Here is a 26,214-nt window from a genome sequence, read left to right as displayed (position 1 = left end):
TAGATGTTGAATAATGAATGCTCCAGACACATGATTGGAGACAGATTAAAGTTCACCAAACTAAAACTGAAAAACTTAGGATCAGTTGTGTTTGACATTATTAGAGTAATCGGAATAGGTAATATTAAACTAAATTCCAATTTCATTATATAAAAGTTTTACTAGCTGATAAATTTAAGTTTAATTACTTAGCATAACTTAATTGTGTGATTCTAGATATCTAGTGACATTCTCAAACTCTAAATGTGTAATTCAAAATATCAAAAATCTTGAAATTACACTTAAAGGAATTAAGAAGAATAATAATTACACAATTAACCTACCAATCTCCTCACTCAATTGTCTATTGACACAACAAGCGAAAAACCAGTGGCACAGAAGACTGAGTCACACTCACATAAGACTCATTTAAAAAATGAGTCAAAATGATTTAGTTAGAGGTCAACCAAAATTAAGAAATTTATAAAATATAATTTATAATACTTGTCAACAAGGAAAAGAACCAAATCTACCCACAAACCTACAAACCTAAAACAAACCAACTCAATACTTGAGCTCCTATACTTAGACCTATTTGATTCACACGGAAGTAAGTCACTAAGCAGAAACTAATACCGAATAGCAATAATTGATGACTATTTGAGATTTACTTGGGTAAAATTTTTAAAACCCAAAGATAAAACCTTTGAAACTTTCAATAATTTTTATAAATTAATAGAAAATGAAAAAATAAAAAAATTAAAAGGATAATAAGTGATTATGGGGGGATTTGAAAAATCATAGGTTGACTGAATTTTACCAAACTAATAGGTATCACTATGAATTTTCATGTCCTAAAACTCCTCAACAAAATGGACTAGTGGAAAAAAATAGGATATTACAAGAAGCCGCTAGAACCTTATTAAATGAATATAATTTAAGTAATCAATTTTAGACTGAAGTAATAAATACTACATGTTATATTCAAAATAGAATTTTACTCAATAAATTTTACAATAAACCCCCTTATGAAATGCATTATAATAAAATACCTAACTTAAATTATCTAAAAGTATGTGGGTATAAAGTACATATATTAAACACTAAAGATTACCTACGTAAATTTACATCTAAATCAACAACTGGTATTTTTCTAGGGTACTCCATAACTAGTAGGGCTTATAGAGTTTACAATAAAAGCACCCTAAAAGTTGAAGAAACAACTAATGTAATCTTTGATGGAGAAAACAATCAACCTAACAATATTAACCATGAACCAAGTGTTAGAAATTTGGAAGATGATGAACCTAGACCTCAATCTAGTATAAGTGAAATAGAAGAACTAGTTATTAATCCTGAAGTGAGAACAACTAGATTAAGATCTAATCACTCAACTAATCAAATTTCAAGTAATCCAACCCTAGGAGTTAGAATTTGATCATCATATAGAAACTTAAGTCAAATAGCTCTAATATCTAAAATTGAACCTAAATCTATAGAAGAAGACTTAACTGATCCCAATTGAATTATAGCAATGTAAAAAGAACTAGCTAAATTTGATAAAAATCAAGTATGAGAGTTAGTATCTAAACCAGATAATAAATCAATTATTGATACAAAATGAGTATTTAGGAATAAATTAGATGATAAATGAGAAATTGTTAGAAATAAAGTCTGATTGATAGCTAAAGGATTTAGTTAAGTTGAATGATTTAACTATGATGAAACCTATCCCCAGTAGCTAGACTTGAATTCATTAAGATGTTGTTACCCTATACAGCACATAAATGTTTTAAATTATATCAAATGGACATCAAGTCAATATTTCTTAACAAATTCACCAAAGAAGAAGTTTATGTAAATCAACCACTAGGATTTGAGGACCTAGAGTATCCAAACCATGTCCTTAGGTTAAATAAAAAATTATATGAATGAAAATAAGCACCTAGGACTTGGTATAAATGATTATCAACATACCTAATATCTAAAGGGTTTAACCAAAGCTAAATTGACTCAACCTTATTTGTTAAACCCCTATAAAAAGATATCTTTACAGTCTAAATCTATGTATATGACATAATTTTTAGCGCAATCAATACAAATTTCTTAAAAGAATTCATTAAATTAATGGAAAATAAATTTGAAATGAGTTTCGTAGGTGAACTTAATTTTTTCTTAGGTTTACAAATAAAACAAATCAAAGAGGGTATTTATGTCTATCAAATAAAATATGCTAAAGAATTAATTAAAAACTTTGGAATAAAAAATTCTAAAAATATTAATACCCCAATAACAACTAATGTAAAAATTGATTCTGACTTACAAGGAAAACTAGGGGACCCAAAGTATTACAGAAGTGCAATAGGGAGTCTATAATACTTAATTGCAAGTCATCCTCATATTTTATTTACACTTGGTATGTGTGCTAGTATCAATCATGTGAAAATAAATCACATTTAATAGATGTAAAAAGAATACTTAGATATATAAAGGGCATACTAAGTGTAGGACTTTGTTATCGTAGGACTAGCACATTTGACTCAGTCAGGTATTTTGACTCGGACTATGCTGGGTGCAAACTAGATAGAAAAAGTACAAGTAAAAGCTATCAATTTCTAGGTCAGTTCCTAGTAAGTTAGTCCAGTAGAAAACAATACTATGTTACATTATCAACTACTGAAGTAGAGTATATAGCATTGGGGGAATGTGTATCTCAACTCTTATGGATGATGCACACTTTAAAAGATTATCAATTAGAATATAAAAATATAAAAAACTCAATTGATAATATAAGTTTAATAAACTTAATAAAAAATGTAATACATCATTCAAGGACTAAACACATGGAAGTCAAACATCACTTTGTAAGGGATCATATAGCTAGAAGTGATATTGTACTTGACTATAGTAAGTCCAAGTCAAACCTAGTAGATATCTTCACTAAACCCTTACATGAACTTGAGTTTAGTATACTTAGAAGACAATTAGATACGTGCACAATAGAATAGGTTGTTTTATAACTTACTTATCTTTGAGTTTATCTTTAAGTTTCTAATTTTTGCTTTAAAAATCTGATTTCAAAATTTTTGGTTTTTAAAATTAATATATGTTTTCAATGTTAAACCCTATCTTTTTAAAACCAATATTTTTAAAAAGACCTATAGACTTAAACTAGGTTTTTACCTTAGACAGCATGATCCTATAGTTTTAGAAAGTCAACATCTCATAAGTAAACTAGGACTACCTTGCTTATGATTGAAAACTCTTAGAAAGGTATGAGATGCTTAGGACCTTACCTGAATTTCAGAATATTTATGTCTGTGCATCAACATAAATCTAGGTGAAAAATATCAATTCAAATTGATCAAGTTAAGTTATCCTTCTTATTCAAACTAACTAGATTACTTGACTTGTCTAGCCAAGTAAACACTACTTTCTTCTAATAGCAAGCTAGTAACTAAAGGTTGGACATTTCTTTTAAGAAAAGTAGATAATTATTTTAAATATCTTTTTAAATTTTTTTTGCATGCTTAGACTCTAGGATTATATTCATGCTATTTTACCTAATTTTGAAGTTAACTTTCTCCTCAAACTTAAATCATTTACTTAAAACAATTACTCATTCAATTTTTAAAGTAATTACGTAAAAAGTTTTTCTTTTAAGGCATTAACCAAGGGGAGGAATTTCAAATCATTGAATTTCTTTTACAAAGAGTTTTTGAAAAACACTCTTAAGTTATTTATAATTTTACAAAGACCACTATTTTTTTTTAATATATGCCAAAGTGGGAGAAAAAAAAAGTTAAATGTTAAATATTTTTCTGAAGCAAAGTAATATTTTTTTAAAAAAGAAGCTAAGTACTCAAGCTAAGTATTTTCAAAAGTAACATATTTTAAAAAATAAAGTATTTTCAAAGCTAAGAATTTAACTAAGTATCTTAAGTATTTAGCTAAGTATTTTTCAAAGAGATTTATTTCAGAAGCTAAGTATTTAGCTTTTCAAGAAAATTAAGTGCTACTTTTTAGGGTGAGCATTTTAAAGCTCCAAAAAACTAAATTTTAAAAGTTATGTACTTTTCAGGGGAGCTTAAAATATTTGTTTTGGAAAACCTTGAAGAGCGAACTGGTTCTACATTTAGAAATTTTAACTTTGAAAAGGCATTTTTTCTATACTTTGCATTTTTAACTTGTGAAAATTATTGGTGTTGAAATATTATTTTTATGCTTTACTTAACTTTAAACTGTATTGCCATAATCAAAAAGGGGGAGATTATTGGTGTAAGAAGCACTAGATGATTGAACATAAGTTTTGATATTGACCAAGTGTTTAAAGTTAAGTCTTATTGTTGTACTAATAAGGTTAATTGAGTGTGCAGGAAAGTTCTAAGTGATCTTAGATAAAGAGAAAGTCCTAGTTGTGGCTGGGCAAGGAAGTCCTGGTCCGCGAGATTGGCTGAAGCCTTGGCAGGTTGAGGATGTCAAGCAAAAACCTTAGGGTCGAGGACGCTAGGTGAAAACCCTAGGGGTCGTGGACATTAGGCGGAAGATTGGACTGATCGGAGTTCATAAGTCCAATGGAAAATCCTAAAGTCTTGAATGCTAAACAAAAGTCCAAATGGTTTGGAGGACCGGTTTAACAAAAAGTAAACTCTCCTGAGAGGAGTAGATGAGGGTCCGCTCCCCGTTGAGGGAATAGTAAGTGTCGGTTTAATCTAGGGTTTCACTGGAAATCTGAAAGTCAGAACCAAACATTTCTATGACTATCAATATACTATGTTTTTATCATGCTAACTTTGTTTTGCAGGGTATCCTTTTGCATTTGACCTAACATGCTTTGCAGGGTTAAAGTGACAAAAATTAGTTTCGGATGAACAGTGTTTGAGGCATCTCAGAGGTACTAGGAGGCACCTTGGATCCGCGTGGAAGTCACCCTAGATAGGGCGAAGGTACCCTCGGCAGATAAACCTTGTGGATAAGGTTTTCGCGCGGGGAGGTGCTTCAGAGCACTGGAAGGCACCTTCACGCTGATAGAAATTGTAGTTCGTGCAACTTATTACGATTGAGGCTTACAGGATGAAGTTTTACAACTGGAGGCGTCTTGAATACAGTTGGAGGCACCCTCAATGATTAATAAAAGAAGTGTTCGAGTAGCCACTTGTATAGAACTTGAATTCACTTTTGCTACAACTTCTTTCATGCGCATTGCACCCAAGATGACTCTACGAAGCTGTAACGCTGCTCCGACAACTAAAAGCGCGACTCTTTGAATCCTTAAGTTGTCAGTATAATTTTTGTTTATTACGCTTAAACTATTAACTCATTGTACTTATCTTTGTAGCTATAATTTTCGAATTGCTAATGAATTGTTCAACAAAAGCGATTGTCGATCACGGACCTTGAAGTAGGAGTTGTCATAAGATTCAAACCAAGTAAAATAAACTATGTCAACTATTTTTTTTTCTTTTACTCTTTCTTTTTGTTACATTTTCTCCGAATTTTTTGAAAACATGAAAACACCACGAATATTATTTATAACGCTTTCGATCCAACATAAGTGACTTAATAGTTTATTAAATCAATGAGTTTTAAATCTAAGATTATTAATAGTTATTTATAAGACTCTTGAAATCCTTATTAATTGGCCCATTTTTTTCCGACTATATTAAAATTCCGATTATTCAATTTAAAGGAAGATGAGAATTAATGGGCATTCTGTGGTGTCTTTTTTAATATAATTAGGTTGCGGTTGAATACGAATAGGTCAAGTAAACCAGCGGCAGTTACAACTTAGAAGAGTCGCCCAATTCTCCACGTTATCGGAGGGATCAATAAATGGACACGCTGCCGCCGCCGCCGCCGGCAATCGCAGAAAATTCGATCCTAAGTCTGATTGACCGACCGACCGACCGCAATGATCTCGACTTAGATCTGAACTGTAAAGCCAACTATCGCCGTGGAAATCCAAATCCAGCAACGTATTTTAATCCGTCTTCCCTTCCCCGTTTCAATTCGATACTTCTCTCCTCTTAATTTTACTCATTTCTCCTTTTTCTCCTACTCTTCTCCTTCTTCTTTGGTTTCATAATCATCCATTGGTTTCTTCGATTTGTCCTCGCTGTTGTGGTGGAGGAGGGAGAGAGATGATTCCGGCGGTTAGTCTCACGTCCTTGGCGATGAGTGTGGTGGGCGGTGTGGTGCTCCTGCGGATCGCCCTGTCGTTGAAGTCGTTGCTGTTCTGGTTGGGGCGGTGGTGGCGATGGGCGGAGCAGCGGACGCAGGCCTACCAAAGCTTCGAGATCCCTAGATACGGCGAGAAAGGGCAGGAGAACCCGCTTTATCGGCGGGTCGCCACCTACGTCGCCGCCCTCCCTACCCTCGAAGACTCCGCGGCCGTCACGCTCTTCTCCTCCGGTCGCAAGCCCAACGACTTCTTTCTTCTCCTCGGCCCCGGTCACTCGGCCGTTGACTCCTTCCTCGGCGCCCGCGTCGCCTGGACCAACGCCCCTGCGGCCGCCAGCGGAGGCGCTCCGCGCTTCGTCCTCCGGCTTCGCCGCCAAGATCGCACCCGCGTCCTCCGCCCTTACCTCCAGCACGTCGAGTCCGTCGCCGATGACCTCGAGCTCCGGCGAAGGGACGTGAGGTTGCATATCTGCTCTGGAGGAAACCCGCGGTGGCGATCGTTGCCCTTCACACACCCCGCCACGATCGATACGATGGCGATGGATGAGGATCTCAAGATGCGTGTCCGTGCCGACATGGAGTCGTTCCTGAAGGGCCGCGACTACTATCACCGTCTCGGCCGGGTGTGGCGGCGGAGTTATCTCCTTTACGGTCCCCCCGGCACCGGGAAATCGACCTTTGTTGCCGCCATGGCCAAATTCCTCTGCTATGACATCTACGACGTCGACCTCTCCCATGTCTCCGCCGCCGGGGATGCGGATGGTGCCGATCTCAAAGGGCTTCTCCTCAGCACGACCCCAAGGTCGATCATACTCGTCGAGGATCTCGATCGGCACCTCAAGGGCAAGGGTGTCGGCGAGGAGGGCGAGTCGCTGCAGCTCACCCGGATTCTCAATTTCATGGACGGCATCTTCTCCTGCTGCGGTGAGGAGCGCGTGATGGTCTTCACCATGAACTCCGATGCCGGCGGGATGGAGCCGGCGGTGCTGCGGCCGGGGCGCCTCGACGTGCATATCCACTTCCCCCTCTGCGACTTCGCCGCCTTCAAGACTCTGGCGAGCAGCTACCTTGGCCTCAAAGACCACAAGCTGTACCAGCAGGTGGAAGAGGTGTTCCAAAGCGGCGTCAGGATCAGTCCGGCGGAAGTGGGCGAGATCATGATCGCCAACCGTGCTTCCCCGAGCCGCGCATTGAAGTCAGTCATCAACACGCTCCAGCAGCAGACGGCCTCTGCCGTAGTGCGCACCAGCTCCGCCGGTCGAAGGCTGAGCGAGAGCGGTTCGGGCAGGCGGTGCGAGGATTCTGCCACCGCAGGCGGCGACCCCAGCAACGTTGGCGTCGGCGGCGCCGCCATGGGGTTCGGAAAGGAGTCCATCAAGGAGTTCAAGAAGCTGTACGGTATGATCAAACTGAGGAGCGGCAGCAAGAAGGACGGAGCGACGACGCTGGAGCTCGCCGCGGCAGCAGCCGGCGCCGACGCCGGCGCTCCGCCTGTCAAAGTAGACAAGGACTATATCCCCAACTAATTTCAGCAAGCCAATTACCAAAAAAAAAACACTTTTTCAGGGATTAATTTGTTTTATTTCCTTGATTTCACTGCTTATTGAATCCGTTAAGATTTGTGAATACGGCAAGGAACACAGTTTTCTATCCTTCCAAACATCTCTGCTCATTGTTCTTGGGTTCGTAATCAACCATGCGATAGAATTACTACTGTTCACGCGCAAAGTTAATGCTTGGAAGTCAAATAAATCAGATTCTTGTTAAGCAAATGCCACGCTACGGCATCAAATTTGTTCAACAAACGGGACCTAACAGTCGATATTGGCCCCTCAACCTTACACTCCTCTTCTCCAACTGGTCCATTGCCGACTTCAACGCTGTTTGATAGAACAAGTTTCATATTGTTCCTCTTTAGACAAAGAATTGGCCCGACACTGATTCCTTGTTCTGATTCGAGTCAACGAGCATGAGGATGTATTTTGGAAGCATGTGGAAAACGTTCACGGTAAATTCTTGGACAGGGACACCTTTTGTCTTCAACTACTTGTGATTTGGGGAAAACAGAGCAGGAGTCATCCATGAGTTTTTATAACAAGAGTTTAATGTTTGTTCTTAACTTGAAAGACATCTTCACTGCAATTATATGTATGGAGTTATCTGGTCTCCCACTTTGGTGTTCTCCATATTTGTTTTTGTTAAGCTGATGACTTCGGTGGATGAAGGTAGTTCAATCATTGAATCGCTTGATTTTAGAGGGGAAAAAACAACCTAATTATTTATTAAAAAAAATTGATGAACTTCTCTTATTTCTTTTTTTTTTTAATTTTGATGGCCGTCATCATTTTTTCACATTAAATTGACATTTGAGAATTTATATATGTTTTAAAACGTTCATTCATCTAAAAGTATATTTATTTTTATGACGAGTCATTTTGATTTCTCTTTCTGTTAACAATCTTAGTATACGCTAGTGTAGATGATGGACAAATATAAATTTATGTAATTCTATCTCTAATTCTAGTTGTGATATGGGTACCTCTGAATTACTTATAATAGGTATTAACATTTTTTTAAATAATTTATAAAATGTAATTGATGGTAGGAACTAACCACATGCTCATTTTGTTATTAAAACTAACAGCCTGTTTGAAATGATATGGAATTCAATTCCTTTTAGAATTGGAATTGAATTCCATATTTTGGAATGATTTTTTAGTTAAGAATTAATATGGAATTCAATTCCAATTCCATCAAACAAGGTAAAAGTAAATCACACATCTTTATGTGTGATTTAGATAGAGAATTCAATTCTCCATATTATATCCATTGTGCCCCCATTCTCTCTTCTTTGTAAAAAAAAGAAAAGAAAAAAAAGAGAAGGATAAAATGGTAAAACATAAGAATTCCATAAATTAAGTTGCAATTCATTCCAAACATGAGAATTTAATTCAATTCCTTATGGAATTCAATTCATAATGGAATTTAATTCAATTCCATGACTTAAGTTATTTCCAAACAGGGTGTAAGGGAATAGCTTATGTACAATAATTCTATAACTTATTTGTTATCTAATTATTTTGGTCAAAGAGTTGGCAATTAGCTGTCTTATTTTGCATTAGGGATAACCATGGTCAAGTTCGAATTTAATTTCATATCATCCATCTCCATATTCATCGGATATTAAATATCCATCTTCATATTCATACATATTAAAGATGATATATCTTTTATACTAATAATTTTTTTTTCAACTATTATTAACCAAAGTATATTAAAATTAATATTATATTAAAAAAATAGATTAAATATCTATATATATAGCCTATTTTTAATGTAGATCCGTTGTATTAGCGGTCTCCTAGTACCGATGCTACGGATATGAAGGGAGGTATATACAGGTACACATGTGTCAGACGTATGGTGAGATAATCTCATATCGTCAGTTCTTGAGAATCAACCCCTGGTCATTACCCCAGAGATATCATGTGCTCACCGTCTATGCTATATCCTAGGGGCAATAGCTTACTTGTAACCTCAACAATAATAGTTAATGAATTATATATATATCCTTATCATGCACATTCCTAAGCGCCTCTTATATATCCGCAGTGGTAGATCCAGACAAAAATTTAAAGGGGTGCTAGATAAAAATTTAAGACAGTGTAAATCCTGAAAACCACATAGTCAGGCACATACCCTTTGGTCTTCACTAGCTCCTTCAACCTCCCAAACCTCTCATATATCTGCTTTGTAGCCTAGTGTGATTGGCGATGTGTTGTGAAAACAAACGTCTTATTTGATACATATATCCAGCTGCATTTAGTCTCCTTCCTTACCCCATTAGGTTGCATTAGTCTCCTGACCTCTTTAGCTTCTTCCAACATTCCATGCGATGCATACATAGTTTCCAAAGTTATGAAGTTTGATCATAAAGAGATTTTGTGCCACTTTGCTACCGAGTTCCAAGTTCCTAAACTTCCTACAAGCTACAAGCAAAGCACCTCACACAGATGAATCAGGATGTATTGGCATTGCATCAACGAATTGCATTGCTTCATCCAAGTGGCCAGCTCATCCAAGCAAGTCTACCATGCAAGTATAGTACTTGAATCCCTGTCCGATAAGCTCATTATGATTGCAAGCTGAAAGAACACTAACAAATGTGATGTAGTTTGGGTCAATCCCCAAATCCATCATTTCATCAAACAATTTGATCACTTTGTATTCATGCCCATGTTGTTAGAAAGCAATTATCATGGATGTCCAAGCGACCATATTTAATTGCTCCTTTGCCTCATCGAAGGTCCGATATGCATCTTCCAAGCAACAACATTTTGCATACATGATGATCAATGAACTCCCAACACATTGGTTTTGGGCACACCCAGTTTTCACTATCAAGTAATGGACTACAGCACCCTAACCCCATGAAGCTAGCATGGCCAAAGCTTGGAGTAAGGTACAAAAGGAGGTTTCATCTAGGAAAACTCCCTCTCCCACCATATGTAGGAAACAACCACAAGCATCTTTGGGGCAATCACTTTCAAACCAACCCATCATCATAACATTCCAAGCCACAACATCTTTGTCGGAGCATCTGTCGAACACCTTCACAGCTTTTTCCAAGCACCCACATTTGCAGTGCATGTCAATGAATGAGTTCCTCACATAGGCCAAAGACGACTCCACTACAAGCTTAACTGCCAAGTCGTGCACCACTCTCCCAAATTCGGTGCTACACACAGTTAAGCATGTACTCAGCACGCTGGACAAGCTCACTTGATTAGGGATCAAGAGCCAATCATCGTTCAACAACGAGCGAAAAGCTTCCATCGCGATTCGCGTCACAGTACAGCTTGTTGCATCCATGCCCACAATCAACACGTTCCAAGAGATGAGGTTCCTCATAGCCATTTTGTCGAACACCTTTCAGAAATCCTAGACACGTTCGCACTTCGCGTACATGTTGGTCAAGGCGCTAGCAACATAGATGGTAGCCACGGTGCTGTTCCGAAGCACGAGGGCGTGGACTTGGCTGTCGAAGCGGTCCGCGTCGACGTCGATGCAAGCGGGAAGGATGGAGGAGAAGGTGTGGGAGTTGGGAGTGGGGGCGACAGAGGCGTGGAGCTGGGGGAAGAGGGAGAGGGAGTCGAGGAGCTGGTAGGAGTGGGAGATGTGGGCGATGATGGACTTCCAAGCGATGACGCTGGAGTGGTAGTAGACATTGGCGAAGATGAGAAGGATACGATGGAGTTGTTCGGAGTTAGCATAGAGGTTGGGTTGATGAGCTGGGCGTGGAGGCAGGGAGTGCTTCTGGGAGTAAGGGGGTGCTTCTGCACACCCCTGCGCCCCCTTGCCTCCGCCACTGTATATCCGGATGCCTGGACATGTGAGGAACACGTAGGAATGTACAGGTAAAAATATACAAGTTAAAATATATCTCTTTATATATATATAATTTAATTAAATATTCGAATAAGATATCAAATATCTATAGTCGTAAACTCAAATGTAAAATTCCAACCTTGTACCGGCCCCCGCACCAACACAAGCAAGATTGTTACTATAAATCCAAAAGCAATAATTCCTATTTTTTTAATTTCTAATTCCAACCTAAACGAGATTATTAGTGCGAACCGAAACAGCAAACTTTCCAGTTAAAAAAAAAATGCTGATATTTGTTAAATACTTGGCAATTGAAAAAGAGAGATTTCCATTTCCGCGACTTATTCTTCCTTTCCTGGTGCGGTCTCGCTCGGTAGCCGAAATCAATGGAGAGAGGACGAGATCAGATTCGGCAGAGGCGTTGGGGCAATAACAGCGCTCGTGGCACCGACGAAATCGCCTCGGTACTCCGGAAATGTTGGTACCGCCTCCGCCTGTCGGTGCGCGACCCGTCGCGCGTCCCCACGTGGGATGCCATCGTCCTCACAGCCGCCAGCCCCGAGCAGGCCGAGCTCTACGACTGGCATCTCCGCCGGGCCAAGCGTCTCGGCCGAATCGCCTCCTCCACAATCATCCTCTCAGTCCCTGACCCTGATGGCGCCCGCATCGGATCCGGCGCCGCCACTCTCCACGCTATCTACGCCCTTGCTCGCCACATCCTCCAATTTGAGCCAATGCCCCCCGAGGTAAGCGTATGTTTCCGCTTCTCCGTCATCATGGATGATTTGTTGGCATTAACTATCAGTTAGGATTCGGGAGGAAGAACAGAACATTTTCCCTCATTGATTGCTAGTTGGTAAAGGAAACGGAGGCAACATCCAAATTGGCGGGTTTGCTAGTTATTCATAATGGAAGAGAAAATGATAGGAATTTATTTTTCTCCTTTCATTCTCTTCAAGTTTTTATACATTCACTGCGGATAATATTTTCGTTACGATTTCTTTTGTGTGACTGCAAGTAATTGGGCCTTTGTTAAATACCTCCCAGGTAAAGTAATTGCATTTTCTTTCTCTTCGTTGGCTGCTATCGCCTCTTTACCAATTAGTGCGGTTCCACCAGGCCATTGACATTTTCAAGCCTAGATTGTCTTTAACAGAGGAGGTAGGCATGGTGACTCGGTTGTGATGGGATAGTTTCTCTTCATAAACTGTATAAACTCCTGTAAATCAAATTTTGTCACCATATTAGTTGTTTAACTGAAGATTTGTCCCATGTTTTATAATGATCTACTTTTGCATGCCGAGCAATCTAGAACTGACTTGTTTACAATTAAATGGCAGTCTTGAATTTACACAAAGAACTCAGTATACAGATACAGGAAATTTATAGATTCAAAAGCTTACTTAATCATGGTCTTGTTGGTTTGTCAATTATCAAATTTATATAGATTCTCCAACTTGACTTGTCATAGACTAGCCTAGATCCTTCACTATGAGGCTAAATATTTGAATAAGGGCTTGACTTACTAATCTCTTAAAATGGGCCTTCGCTTAACATGTTTGAAGTTTTGGAACCTCAGAAAATTTAAGATTTCATTCAAGCAATGTTCATGAGTCGGAGATCCACTTAATTTTTCTCCATTGAAATTCTCTTATTTAATTGTCTATTTGTATATAAGGTAGTGGATTAATTCTTCTCTCATCATGCAACCCAACAATGCAATGTCTTGTTTTTGATGAGCCAGTTGATTAGTTCTTCGTTATTGTAGTTTGTTTAACAACCCAGTCTGATATTGAGAGGAGAGTTTGACCAAAAGCATACAAATTAATACTTTCCTATCAACTTTAGTATTTTAGGGAATTAGTTTGGGAATCATAACCTAGTATTAGAGAACAACTGTGCTTGTGCTCGAACTGTTTTATCCTTTCTTATTCCAAGCATTTATGTTGTTTACCCTCCATTTTGATCCCAGTCATGCAAAATGCCGTTGAGAGTTGGCCTGCATTCTATCACAACCTTGTCATTGCTGGAGCTCAATTGAGCATGGCCTTGATAAAGGATTAATTTGATTTGTTGATTATCTTGGTTTACATTTGGGGTTTTTGTCAAGTATTTATGTTATCTATTTGTTTTTGGTTTCTATTTTTATATTAATCGAGAACATGGTTTAAAGTGTCGTGCCGAGACGATCGAAAAAGGCGAAACATCTCGTTCCGCTCGGCAACTGACACGACCTCTGCACTAGACCCGCAACGTGTTGCACGACCCCATGACCGCAACGGAGGGGTCGCTTGACCCCGCAACAGTAGTGAAGGGGTTGCAAAACCCTTTCGTTGCCGCCGCGGAGGCGCCACGCGACCCTGCAACCACTACAAAGGGGTTGCATGACCACCGCGATCGCGTCGGAGGAGTCACGTGCTCCCCGTGGCCATGACTGAGGGGTCGCGCAACCCCGCAGCGGTGCCAAAGTCACGTAAGCTCGCGAGTGGTGTCGGATTTTAGATTTTTTTAATTAAACTTAGGTTAATTATTTTAATCAACTTCTAGCTATGATGGAGATAATCTAAATGACTTTATTAAACCCTAATAAAATCATCTAATTAATTTTATATTTCATTTATTTTAATTTAAAAATTATAATAAAATTTCTATTTATTTATTTATCTATTTCCATATCTCTTCCTTTTTTTAAAGATTATTTTTTAAATATTTATGTTAAATATTTTATTTTTTAATTAATATATTTTATATTTAAAAAATACCAAAATTATATCGGCACAACACGATATGGTACTGAAATTGTATCGTTATGCTCCAGGACCGAAACCTCGGCACAAGTCGAAATTTTAAACCTTGATAGAGAAAATAGCATGTTCTTAATTGAAATAAGATATTGAAAAAAATATTATTTAACAAAAAATTGACAACTAATGTATTAGCACATTCTATCACATGCTTTTGGTAGTCATTCATGTTGAGAAATACTGGTCGAGTTTTAGTTTTATTCTTCTCTATTATACTAACGATTCTGTCATAATCTGAAAATGATATTTTAGTTCAATTAAATGTGTGATCTTATGCAGGTTACTGAAGACAAGAAAGAGAATGTGTCATATGTAGCAAATAGATGGTCAGATGCTGACATTTCATCCTTATCAACTGTCAACTTTATGTTTAAAAGACACATACTATTGCTCCATGCTGGAGGGGATTCCAAAAGGGTCCCATGGGCAAATCCAATGGGAAAGGTGTTCCTGCCGCTACCATATTTGACAGCAGATAACCCTGATGGTCCTGTTCCATTACTTTTTGACCACATACTTGCAATTTCCTCTAGTGCAAGGCAAGCTTTTAAGGATGAAGGTTACTATTCTGGTTATCCTTTTATCAAAACCAAGTTCTGGCTCAAGTGTTTTATTATATATATTTGCTGCTGACACTAACATAGAGTTGAAACTTGGAATGGTTACCTTGGTCCTCATTTCAATTATGTGCTTGGGGTGTGCTTGGGGTACATTTTAGAATGCTTCTCTCAGCACATTCATATTGATAGATTTAGAAAACAAAAAAATAATTCTTTTAGACCATGCCATCAAAGCATTTGATTCTAATTAAATTATCTGTGGAATTTGGAAAAAGGGGAGAAAAAGAAGCAAGATCGCAAGGTGTTACAATGTGTATAACAAATGCCCTAGGCACATATGATAGTCTATATTGTGATCCAGACTTTAAATCTTATGGTCTTACAATCCTAAGTGATCTCAATAATTCAAATGCCTCGTAGGATCCACATCCAATCCTGGATTTGCATTTGTTCCTACATTGGTACATTTAGTTGACATTTTAAATTGATATTTACTATTGAAAATATATGTATATATATATTTTTTTTAATCGTAGCATTTAAGAAGTTTTTTGATCATATAAGCTTCCCTTTAACTCCTAAGGAGAGGAATCCAACTATGATTTATCTTATAGAATTTGCTATATAAAGATGGAGCACTTTAAGAAATGTATTTTTTAAATTTTTTTTCATATATTTATTATTTAATTTAATTTGTAATTTATGACATTGAAATGATAGTGTTTATTGTTTATTGCAATCCTATATATTATGATAAATTATAAATGGAAAATATAGTTCTAAAATATTCTAATTAAATATTAGGATCGTACTATCCTACCTTTGGAACCTACGATCTAAACAAGAAACCTTTTTTGCTTAGTTCCAAAATATTTTGATTGAATTGTTGGATCTTATGATCCTATGCTCCAATCCTACAATTGAAACCAACGAAACTTTTTTCTTTCCTAGGTAGGGTCTTGATATGCATTGTTAAAAAAAAAAATAGTTTATGTTCATGATAACTTTAGGATACGGCATTAAGGTACTAAATGATATAGACATCTAAGAGTTGACTACTGGTTATGCTTCTTTTGTTCAAATGAATATCCATTGCAGTTGCATCCAAGCTACATTTGACTTAGCAAAGGACTGATTAGTAGCAATGCATAAGTTGGTATTTTGTTTGTGAACATTCTGTTGATTTTGGTGATTGATAACTTCTTTGCTTCCTGGAAACATCCTCTTGCAAAAAGCAGGGTAAGGTTGCGCACAATGGATCCTTCCTCGGGACCCCGCATGGCAGGAGCTTCGTGCACCGGATTGTCCTTTTTTTATAACTTCTTTGCTTATTTCTGTCTTTTTTTAATATATTTTTTAGAATTTAATTTTCGTTCTTCTTTGCAAGTGAGATCTTGAAATACCTGTTTTTCTTTTTGCAATTTTTTTTACATATACAAATACTAATAGTTGATTTTGAAGTTATCAAGTTATTTACTGGTTGGATACTTATAATTTGAAACTTTAATCGTCTTAAAGCTACTTAGTGTCAGCTTTTTAGTTCTTAATGTTAACTGGAAGCAATTTCATTGATAGGTGGGATTTTCATAATGACTGGAGATGTTCTCCCTTGTTTTGATGCCTCAACCATGATCCTTCCTGATAATTCAGGGTGCATTATAACAGTTCCTATTACCCTGGATGTTGCTGCTAACCATGGTGTTGTAGTGGCTTCGAATGAAGGAACTATTGGTGACAACTACTCCCTATGCTATGTTGAGAACCTTCTGCAGAAGCCAACCTTGGAAGTGCTCAAAAAGGGTAATGCTATATTACCCGATGGTAGGACACTGTTGGATACTGGTATAATAGCAGCAAAGGGAAAGGCATGGGCTGAGCTTGTTAAGATTGCCTGCTCTTCAAGTCAAACAATGATATGTGAGCTTGTTAATTCCCAAAATGAGGCAAGCAATAGAACTTCAACTTGTTCCTAATCTTTTGTTATCAATTTAGAACACTTGAAGCTGATATTTGTCTTTCCACTTTTTAACATTATTCACATCACATATAAGTCAATATTAAAAAATATATTTTTGCATTAATATTCTTAAATATATAACTTAAAAACTGAACAATGTAATCCCAATAAAAGTTCCTGCCATATGTTTCACCTAGCTCATAATGGTTAATAAAAAAACAAATGAGATCCAATCTCATATCGCACCAGTAAACAAAACATGTCATGTTTCTCCAAGTCTTCAAATAATTGATATTTTGTCTAGTTTCTTGTCATTATCTTCTGTTTAATTGTACAAAGTTGTGATTCACTGTTTCCATTATTTTCTTGGTTCAGAAAGGTCTGTTTGAAGTTTTTGCCAACTGAATCTCACATCAATTTTGATCATTTTGTGATCTCATTATGTTGCTCTGTCAAAACCATAGACAATCATTTCATTACAGTTATGGAAAATATTTTCCTTTCTTATTTTGTTTTTTTCTTTATTTTTTTATTAAATTAGGGATTAACTAGACCTGTCATCTTCTTGTCTAGATTATAATTGAACATATAGGTTTGTTGAACTAATAAATTAACTTAATATTATTGAACTACTTGAGAGAGAGAGACCAGAGAAACTCTAGCTTATGAATAAAAAGTGATTTAGTTGATTTGATATTACTAGTCATGTAGTTTGCATAGAGTTAAGGGCCATGTTGCTGAACTCAAATAGTTGGGCATATGTAGCATATCCAGTGCAGGGAACGATAGTTATGGTAGTTGACCTAGAATGCATTACATAATATGGTTTTCTAATACATATTTACTAGACTCTTTAACTGGCTGTGTTATATGTTTCCAACAATTTAATTACCGTCTTTGAAAAAAGATACAAGTATAAGCTCACAGTCAAATACACTGGTACTTTAGGTCTGTTACTCTTAAAAGCAGATGTCTCTTAATGCAGCCAGATTCTGAGCATCCTCCTAAGTATCTTGGTCATTCTTGGGATTTAGTGATAGTATACCCTTTGTTTATTTCCTTTTGCTACTATAGTCATTTAGTCACATTAAATGGGGCCCAGAACAATGTTTGTGAACTCGTTCCTATTGAAAGTTTGGTTCCCCCTATAGTAGCTCGGTTTATTTGTGCTGGGAGGTGGTTGGATTCTTAAATGTGGAGTTATTGTGACCTAGTGGCTTTCTTCAGGAGACAAATGTGTGAGGTATTTGTATCTATATGATACCTTGTACATACTGTAGGCAATCCACTCAAGTATCTGTAATTGGTCATGGTCTCTTTTTCCTGCTTGTTACAACCTCCTGTATATTTCTTGGTTCATTAACATGTAATTATGTAATCACCTTCTGGATCCTGCACGTGCAAAACCTGAAAATTAGACTCGTCACCTGCTGTACGACCATGCAATTATCTATCTGTCAGTGTTCGCCGACTGGAATGCTTAGAGGAGCTTCCGTATCAATTACTTCCATTCCTCTCGTCAATCCATTTGTAGCACTCATAGCTACAGCTCTAACTCGATTATTTCCTAATAATTGTTGTACTTCACAAGTCACATTAATTTGCTAACCCACAGTATCTCAACCCTTAACTACTAAAGCGTTATAAATATTAGGCATCTTGCTTGGAGGAAAAACAACATCTAGTACTGGGCCAATAATTTGAGTGATATGCCCTAGGTTTTGTGTGGAAACCGTAGAACTAGAAGGGGTAGGATTGATTCTCATAATTATAAGTAAAGTGAATATGTCAAAATTTTTTTTCTGAATAGTGCCATGCCAAGGGGAAAATAAATGTCCAATAGTAGATTGATTGGTTAATTCAATACAATAAAAAATAAATGGGAGTTAGCATTCGATTTAGTTGGTGTCACCCAATTGAATCTGTATACTCATTGAATGAGTAAAGAGTAAATTTTCAAGTTCAGGCAATCCCTTTTTTTTCAAAAGAATTTCTTTCCTCAATTTTTATGTGGTTCTATTGTCAGTTCTATGCTGCTCGTAGATGGGACTTTGTTATGCTTTCAGGTTTCCGGCTAATTCATTCTCTTGCAGATGAGCTTATATGAAGAATTGGTATCAGCATGGGTACCTGCTAAACATGAATGGTTGAGGTCACGCCCTTTAGGAGAAAAACTTATCAGCGCTTTGGGTAAACAAAGGATGTTCAGTTTTTGCGCATGTATGTATCACTTCTCTCTTTGCTAGAGTCTTGTACTTGTTGATTTTAACCAATCTATTCAATGCATTCTGTGATTGTCTATACCACTAATGATACAATGAAATAAGTTGGCTCTTCACTGTTCCCTCTCTCTGCCACCTCTTCAACACCCTCTCTCTCTCTCTCTCTCTATATATATATATATATATATCAACTGTAGCTTTTGTGCTGTATATTAATCTTCTCGTGGTCTTAGAGAAATGATCCTATTAGTTTCTGCAGTCTTTTGTCGAAGTAGCAACAACTTCCGTTTCTTTCTTGTCATCTTTCAGTTTCTGCAAGTTTTTGTATCAGTTCAAGCTTTAAAACATTTTGAGATTAACTTAAATGAGTTCTAATACTATAATTTCTTCCACTTATTTTGTTTACCACCAAATATAAGTCTAGCAATTATAAAGTTTATCGAACAAAATTTAGGAGCAAAAATTTAAAAAATATAACGACTTTCTCAACTAATGATTGTGCCTTCCTACTACCAAAATGAATGTTGTGCATTGAATAGGCACATTAGTTCTTATATATTCTACTGAGATTAATTGCAGATTTCATCATACTAAATAGTCCTCCTAAGATATCTAATGTTTCAATAATTGTTTTCTACATAATTATAATTACATTTAGTATTGAGAGGTTGATTTGGATTGACACAATTAAAAGTAGGACATACAAGAATATAGATACCAAGGTTTAAAATTTCGACTCGTGCCGAGGTTTCGGTTCTGGACCAGAACGATACAATTTCAGTACCGTATCGTGTTGTGCCGATATAATTTCGGTATTTTTTAAATATAAAATATATTAATTTAAAAAAAAATATTTAACATAAATATTTAAAAAATAAACAATATAAAAAATAATCTTTAAAAAAAGGAAAAGATATGGAAATAGATAAATAAATAAATACAAATTTTATTATAATTTTTAAATTAAAATAAATAAAATATAAAATTAATTAGATGATTTTATTAGGGTTTAATAAAGTCTCTTTAGATTATCTCCATCATAGCTAGGAGTTGATTAAAATAATTAACCTAAGTTTAATTAAAAAAAATCTAAAATCCGACACTACTCGCGAGCTTACGCGACTTTGGCACCGTTGCAGGGTTGCGCGACCGCTTAGCCATGGCCACGGGGAGTGCGTGACTCCTTCGACGCGATCGCGGTGGTTGTGCAACTCCTTTGTAGCGGCCGTAGGGTCGTGTGGCACCTCCGCGGCAGCAGTGGAAGGATTATGCGACCCCTCCACTGCTGTTGTGGAGTCGAGCGACCCCTCCGTTGCTATTGGGTCGCGCAACACGTCGCAACCGTTGCGGGTCTGGTGCCGAGGTCGTGCCGGTGCCGATCGCTGAGCGGAACGAGATGTTTCGCCTGTTTCGATCGTCTCGGCACTGTACCTTAAACCATGATAGATACATCTATGTTTCTCTGACTGTAACATTATATCTCTTTGTTGTTGATGATCTTCTGATTGGGGCATCTCTTCTTCTTGTCTCCTCTCTTTTAATGTTTCATCTATTCCTCGTGATCAACAAATTGAAGTATGAAACCATGAAAAATTATCTTTCTATTTTAGTCAATGTTGTGCATTGGTGCTTCTCCTCCTCTCTCTCTTTCCTCTTCTTCCGTTCACATTTTTTAATGTTCATGTCTCCATGCTAATAGTTGTAAAAAAAAGATGTCATACTGGAAGAGAATCTTCTTAGCCTTGTCAGTTCTGGATAATATCGGCCTGGCAAGCCTTGTCTTGATTGATACCACTGGAATTGCATTATCACAAGTGACAATTATATTTACTTTTGCCTACATAATATCAGTATTGGTTAGCATAAACGTGGTATGTTTCAGTCGTGTTGACCAAAACTAATCAACATCTGAGACCATGTTGGTAATTATTACCTTGGTCATTTAGATTTTGGATTCACTCTTAATATTGTTACTTCAAGTTAGTTTTTTTTTTTTACTTCTATGTCTATCCCTAACACCTTCAACACAACTTAATCCAACTTGTTTGAGATCACTTTTAATTGTTGGTGTAAGGAGCACCAGATGATCGAACCTGAGTTTTGATATTGACAAAGAGTTCAAAGTTAAGTCTTACCGATAAGTTTGACTAAGTGTGCAGGAAAATCCTAAGTAATCTTAGGCAAGGTGAAAATCCTAATTGATGCTAGGCAAAAAGTCCTAATGGATACTAGGTAGGTGGAAAATCTTAGTTGCGACTATTCAAGGAAGTTCTGGTCCGCGGGATGAGGCAAAGTCTTGGCAGGTCAAGGACGTTGGGCAAAAATCATAGGATCGAGGACACTAGGTGAAAGTGGGTCACGGACACCAAGCGGAAGATTGTACGGGTCGGAGTTCGGACGTCCAGTGGAAAATCTTAAGGTCTCAGATCATGAGCAAAAGTTCAAACGGTCTGGAGAACCGGTTTGACAAAAGGTAAACTTTCCTGATAGGAGTAAGTGAGGACGCGTTCTCTGTATAGGGAACAGTGGGCATCAGTCCGACTTAGAGTTTCAGCGAAACTCAAAGTCAGGATCGGACAGTCCGGAGACTATCAAATGTTACTCTTCTTTACATATTATTGTTTGTCGGCCTAACTTTATGATGCAGGAAAGCAAAAGAAAAAACAAAGGGCTCTAGGTGCTTGGACCTTATCTAGGTGTCCGGAGTTGCTCCAGGCGCCTGAATAGGTGGATAGGCACCCGGACAACAAGCTGCAGTGGCACACTTCGACTGACCAACCCATGTCAGCGGTTAGGGAGCCCTAATTGGTTCGGGCATTCGAAGGTGGATAAAGTTTGCGGGATAAACTTTCGACGAGGTACAACCACATTAGCACACTCCAGGCGTCCTGGGGTGGTTCCAGGCGCTCGGGAAGGTGCTATAAAAAGGCTTCAAACTAGCAACTTCAAAATTCAAACAATCTTCTCTCTTGCACGCTGCTCAAAAGATGACTCTACGACGTTGAAACGCTGCTCCGACGACCGAAGCTCGAGTTATCCGATCAATATAGTCGTTGGTATAATAGTTTATTTTTACTGCACTTATTTGTAATACATTTTTGTAATATTTGTTATCACGAGCCTTGGAGTAGGAGTCGTCATAGGCTCCGAACCAAGTAAAACCGTGTCAGCTTTTTTTTTCTTCCTTTACTTCCACTGCGTATTCTGTGTTTTACGAAAAACATGAAAAAACCATGAGCTCTATTCATCCCCCTCTAGCACTTTCAATCCAACATTAGTCATATGAATTTTTTGATACTTCTATCCCTAACACTTTCAACACTAAATAATCCAACCTGTCTAAGTGATCTATCACTCATGTTTGAAAATATTTATGATCTTTACCGAGTTTCTCTTATTTATTTTTGTTGGTTTTATGCATAATTGCTCACTGCTAGTAGAATCTTTTAATTTGTTTCTCCTACTAACTTCACACATTCATCTTTGAATTTTTATTTTTAAATGCTGGTTAGTGATATTATTTTATTTTTACTTTTTTTGAACAACTGTGTTTTCTAATCTTTTTTGCATATGTAACTAAGAAATGAGTTATATGACATTATGACTAATTGCTATGATCCTGATAGAATGCTATCTAGTAGCACATCTCTGCCAGGCATGGTTGATGGTTCTACTCAAATATCACATGCTATTTGTTCTTTGTGGTTGATTCCTGGAAGATTCCTTTCCCATCATTTCCTGTCTTGTTTTATTGTGTTTTTTTTTTCTTTCTAAACTGGAATGAGTTAATACATGCAACTTGCTGGAATGTAGTTTGTATGACTTGCTGTTGTGGTTGGTTTTGCAGTTGAGTTGTCATTCTTACACTTTGGTACATCATCTGAAGTACTTGATCACTTAGGTGGTCATAACTCAGCATTAGTAGCTCGCAGACACTTGTGTTCTATGTCAGAAACAACTTCTTGTGATATTGCTGCATCTGCTGTTATTCTTTCCAGCAAAATTGCACCCGGAGTTTGTATTGGAGAAGACTGTTTAGTTTATAACTCAACACTTTCTGGTCGTGTACTTATTGGATCACAATCCATTGTTGTTGGGTTGGATATAACATGCAAAAAAAAACAGGCAGAAGTTGATAATCCGTTCCTGTTTGCTTTGCCTGACCGTCATTGTCTATGGGAAATTCCCTTGATTGGATCTTTGGGAAAAATTGTTGTGTATTGTGGTCTTCATGATAATCCTAAGGTTTCTGTTGAAAATGGTGGTACTTTCGGTGGAAAACCATGGAAAAAGGTCCTTCATTGTCTACACATTCAAGAAAATGACTTGTGGAGTTCTGTGGGCAACCAAGAGAAATGCTTGTGGAATGCAAAACTGTTTCCAATTTTGTCTTTATCTGATATGCTTAATATAAGCATGTGGCTTACTTGCTCAACTACTCCCAACTGTGAAAATATCCTGTCTCTATGGAGGAGTTCACATCGCAGCAGTTTGGAGGACTTACACAGATTGATAGATTTTTCACTGCTTTGCAACCAATCTAGTAACCACCAAGCAGATCTTGCAACTGAAATTGCTAGAGCTTGCCTTACTTATGGTTTGCTAGGTCGTAACTTGTCCCAACTATGTGAAGAAATTTTACAGAAGGGTACCTCTGGAAAGGAGATATGTAAGGAATTTCTTGCAATCTGTCCAGTTCGTCAGGACCAGACGCATGGTATTCTTCCTCAAAGCAGAGCATACCAGATGCAAGCTGATCTTCTTAGGGCTTGTGGGGATGACTCAAATTCTTGTATATTGGAGCAAAAGGTTTTGACTGCAGTTGCAACTGAAACTGCATCAGCAGTAAACTATGGGGTTGAAGGTGAAGATGCATTTGTTTTTTTGCTTAAGGAAATCTATTTCAAGCACCAATTTATATGCAAGGCTTAAGCTGCTTAATACTTAATTTAATTGTATCTTGTGCTGTTGTGCCTCTCTTTTTTTTTTCCCATATCATATATACTCTTGGAGGAATCAATCACTTATCTGGTCCTTTTCACATGGAACCAGCCTTTCAAAAATATGTTGCATATATATTGTTGTAAAATTTAATCTGCATGTATATGCTTCTAAATTTATAAATCTTCACAAATATCATTATTTCATTAAAATTTTTATCAATGATTGGTTAAAATTACATGAGCAAAATGTCATTCCTATAATATTGACAATTTTGAATCGTCTTCTTTTCTTTTCTGTTCTTCTTTATTTGCTTACATTTTATTCTTTGGATCATTTTATTTTCTTTGCATTCAAATCTCATTCCAAAATGTTAAATAAAGCCACATCAAAAATCAATAATAATATTGATAAGTGACTAAATTCAAAGTTACTTGGTATAATGTTGAAATTTAAAGAATAATATTGAAAACTATGATCATTAGATTGTTAACTTTAAAAGAGATAAACTTCATTAATGACATATATGCAAGATTAGAATTTTAGAATGATATAATTGTAAAATTAAATTTTAAGCGGCAAATATGAAAAATAGATATATGTGCTATTTGATTTCATGTTAAAGTATGTCATGTCGGTATATTCTGCACATATGCTGTGTCAACCTAGTTTTGCATTTTATATGATCTTCCATATAAGAATTATAATTGTTTAGTATCACATCATTTTGTAGTCTGAATTTCTAACTTTTTGTTCATAAGCAAATGAAATAATGCAGTGGCACCTGTCTTTATCTGCTTATATCCTTTTTGTCATTAAAGTCATGTTAACTTGTGCACAATTTCTTTTCCTAGGTGATTCTTCTGGTTTCCAACAGATTCGTTCATTGTCGGAACAAAGAATGAATCCTAAAAGTAATTTCCACCCTAAAAGAGCACACATAGAATTACCAGTTCGTGTTGACTTTGTGGGGGGCTGGAGTGATACGCCTCCTTGGAGCTTGGAGCGTCAAGGTTGCGTTCTGAATATGGCAATAAATCTAGAAGATTCCCTTCCAATTGGAACTGTAATAGAAACCACCAAAAGTCTTGGGGTTCTGATTATGGATGACTGTGAGAAACAAATTTTCATTGAAGATGTTCTCTCTATCTCAGCACCATTTGATAAAGATGATCAGTTTCGACTTGTAAAAGCCGCACTACTTGTCACTGGAATTGTTCATCATGAAATATTGTCCAACTCAGGCCTAAAAATTCAGACATGGGCCAGAGTTCCTCGTGGGAGTGGGCTTGGAACGTCTAGTATTTTGGCTGCGGCTGTTGTCAAGGGACTATTGCATCTCATAGAAGGAGATGAAAGCAATGAAAATGTTGCCAAAACTGTTTTGGTACTTGAGCAAGTAATGGGAACAGGAGGTGGTTGGCAGGACCAAATAGGAGGTTTGTATCCTGGGATTAAGTGTACCTACAGTTTTCCTGTACAACCATTGCGCTTGCAAGTTATTCCTCTTGTTGCTTCACCTGAGTTAGTATTGGAGTTGGAGCAGCGTCTAGTGGTGGTGTTTACTGGCAAAGTATGCCCATTTACTTGGTTCAATTGTCTTTTTTTTTCTTGTGGGAAGTCTTATGGTGTTGACAATTTGGCAGGTACGGCTTGCTAACCAAGTTCTGCAGAAGGTAGTAACTCGGTATCTCCGCCATGATAACCTTCTGATAGAAAGCATCAAGCGCCTTGCTACGTTGGCAAAGCTTGGGAGGGAAACCCTGATGAATGGTGACATTGATGAGCTGGGTGACATCATGCTGGAAGCCTGGCAACTACACCAGGAATTGGATCCATTTTGTAGTAATAAACTCGTTGATAGGCTTTTTGCTTTTGCTGAAGCCTACTGCTGCGGCTACAAACTGGTCGGTGCAGGAGGTGGTGGCTTCGCTTTGCTGCTTGCAAAGGACGCAGTTTATGCCCAAAATCTAAAGCAGGCACTTAAGGAATTCTCTGATCCTGATGTGAAGGTGTACAATTGGAAAATTTGTCTCTCCTAGTTACTTTTGACTTCGTCCTTTATATATTGGTAAATGTGCACATTGAAATTTTTGTATATATGCTATTAATAAATTTTAGTTACTTTATATTTTTGGATGGTGTGAGAGCAAATCTCATTAGCAACGGCAGATGCAGATTAA

The 26,214-nt window shown here is 37.2% G+C and overlaps 3 protein-coding genes across 6 annotated transcripts; 2 read left to right on the top strand and 1 right to left on the bottom strand.

Annotated features, from left to right (window-relative positions):
• The first annotated feature begins 5,755 nt into the window (after positions 1-5,755).
• LOC122052802 (AAA-ATPase At2g46620-like) lies at positions 5,756-7,853 on the top strand. The gene has a single exon (XM_042614511.1). It carries the CDS (start codon positions 6,120-6,122, stop codon positions 7,683-7,685), a length of 1,566 nt encoding a protein of 521 aa, XP_042470445.1. The 5' UTR covers positions 5,756-6,119; the 3' UTR covers positions 7,686-7,853.
• A 2,728-nt stretch (positions 7,854-10,581) lies between these two features.
• LOC122050773 (pentatricopeptide repeat-containing protein At1g50270-like) lies at positions 10,582-11,076 on the bottom strand. The gene has a single exon (XM_042611652.1). It carries the CDS (start codon positions 11,074-11,076, stop codon positions 10,582-10,584), a length of 495 nt encoding a protein of 164 aa, XP_042467586.1.
• Positions 11,077-11,858: 782 nt separating this feature from the next.
• On the top strand, positions 11,859-26,164 carry LOC122052800 (bifunctional fucokinase/fucose pyrophosphorylase-like). 4 transcript variants are annotated; one of them, XM_042614510.1, is made up of 8 exons: positions 11,878-12,293; positions 12,595-12,708; positions 14,631-14,890; positions 16,487-16,854; positions 18,962-19,088; positions 22,938-23,954; positions 24,886-25,604; positions 25,678-26,164. In XM_042614510.1, the coding sequence occupies exons 3-8, from the start codon at positions 14,836-14,838 to the stop codon at positions 26,071-26,073; spliced, it is 2,682 nt and encodes an 893-aa protein (XP_042470444.1). In that variant the 5' UTR covers positions 11,878-12,293; positions 12,595-12,708; positions 14,631-14,835; the 3' UTR covers positions 26,074-26,164. The 4 variants fall into 4 exon arrangements, with proteins under 4 accessions (XP_042470441.1, XP_042470444.1, XP_042470443.1 ...); XM_042614508.1 differs by having other exon boundaries at positions 12,153-12,293; positions 14,631-14,910; XM_042614507.1 differs by lacking the exon at positions 12,595-12,708 and having other exon boundaries at positions 11,859-12,293; positions 14,631-14,910.
• Positions 26,165-26,214: the final 50 nt, after the last annotated feature.

The sequence above is a fragment of the Zingiber officinale genome, chromosome 3A (genome assembly GCF_018446385.1).
Source record: "Zingiber officinale cultivar Zhangliang chromosome 3A, Zo_v1.1, whole genome shotgun sequence".
NCBI classification, from domain to species: Eukaryota; Viridiplantae; Streptophyta; class Magnoliopsida; order Zingiberales; family Zingiberaceae; genus Zingiber; species Zingiber officinale.
This window is presented reverse-complemented; position numbering and strand designations above follow the sequence as displayed.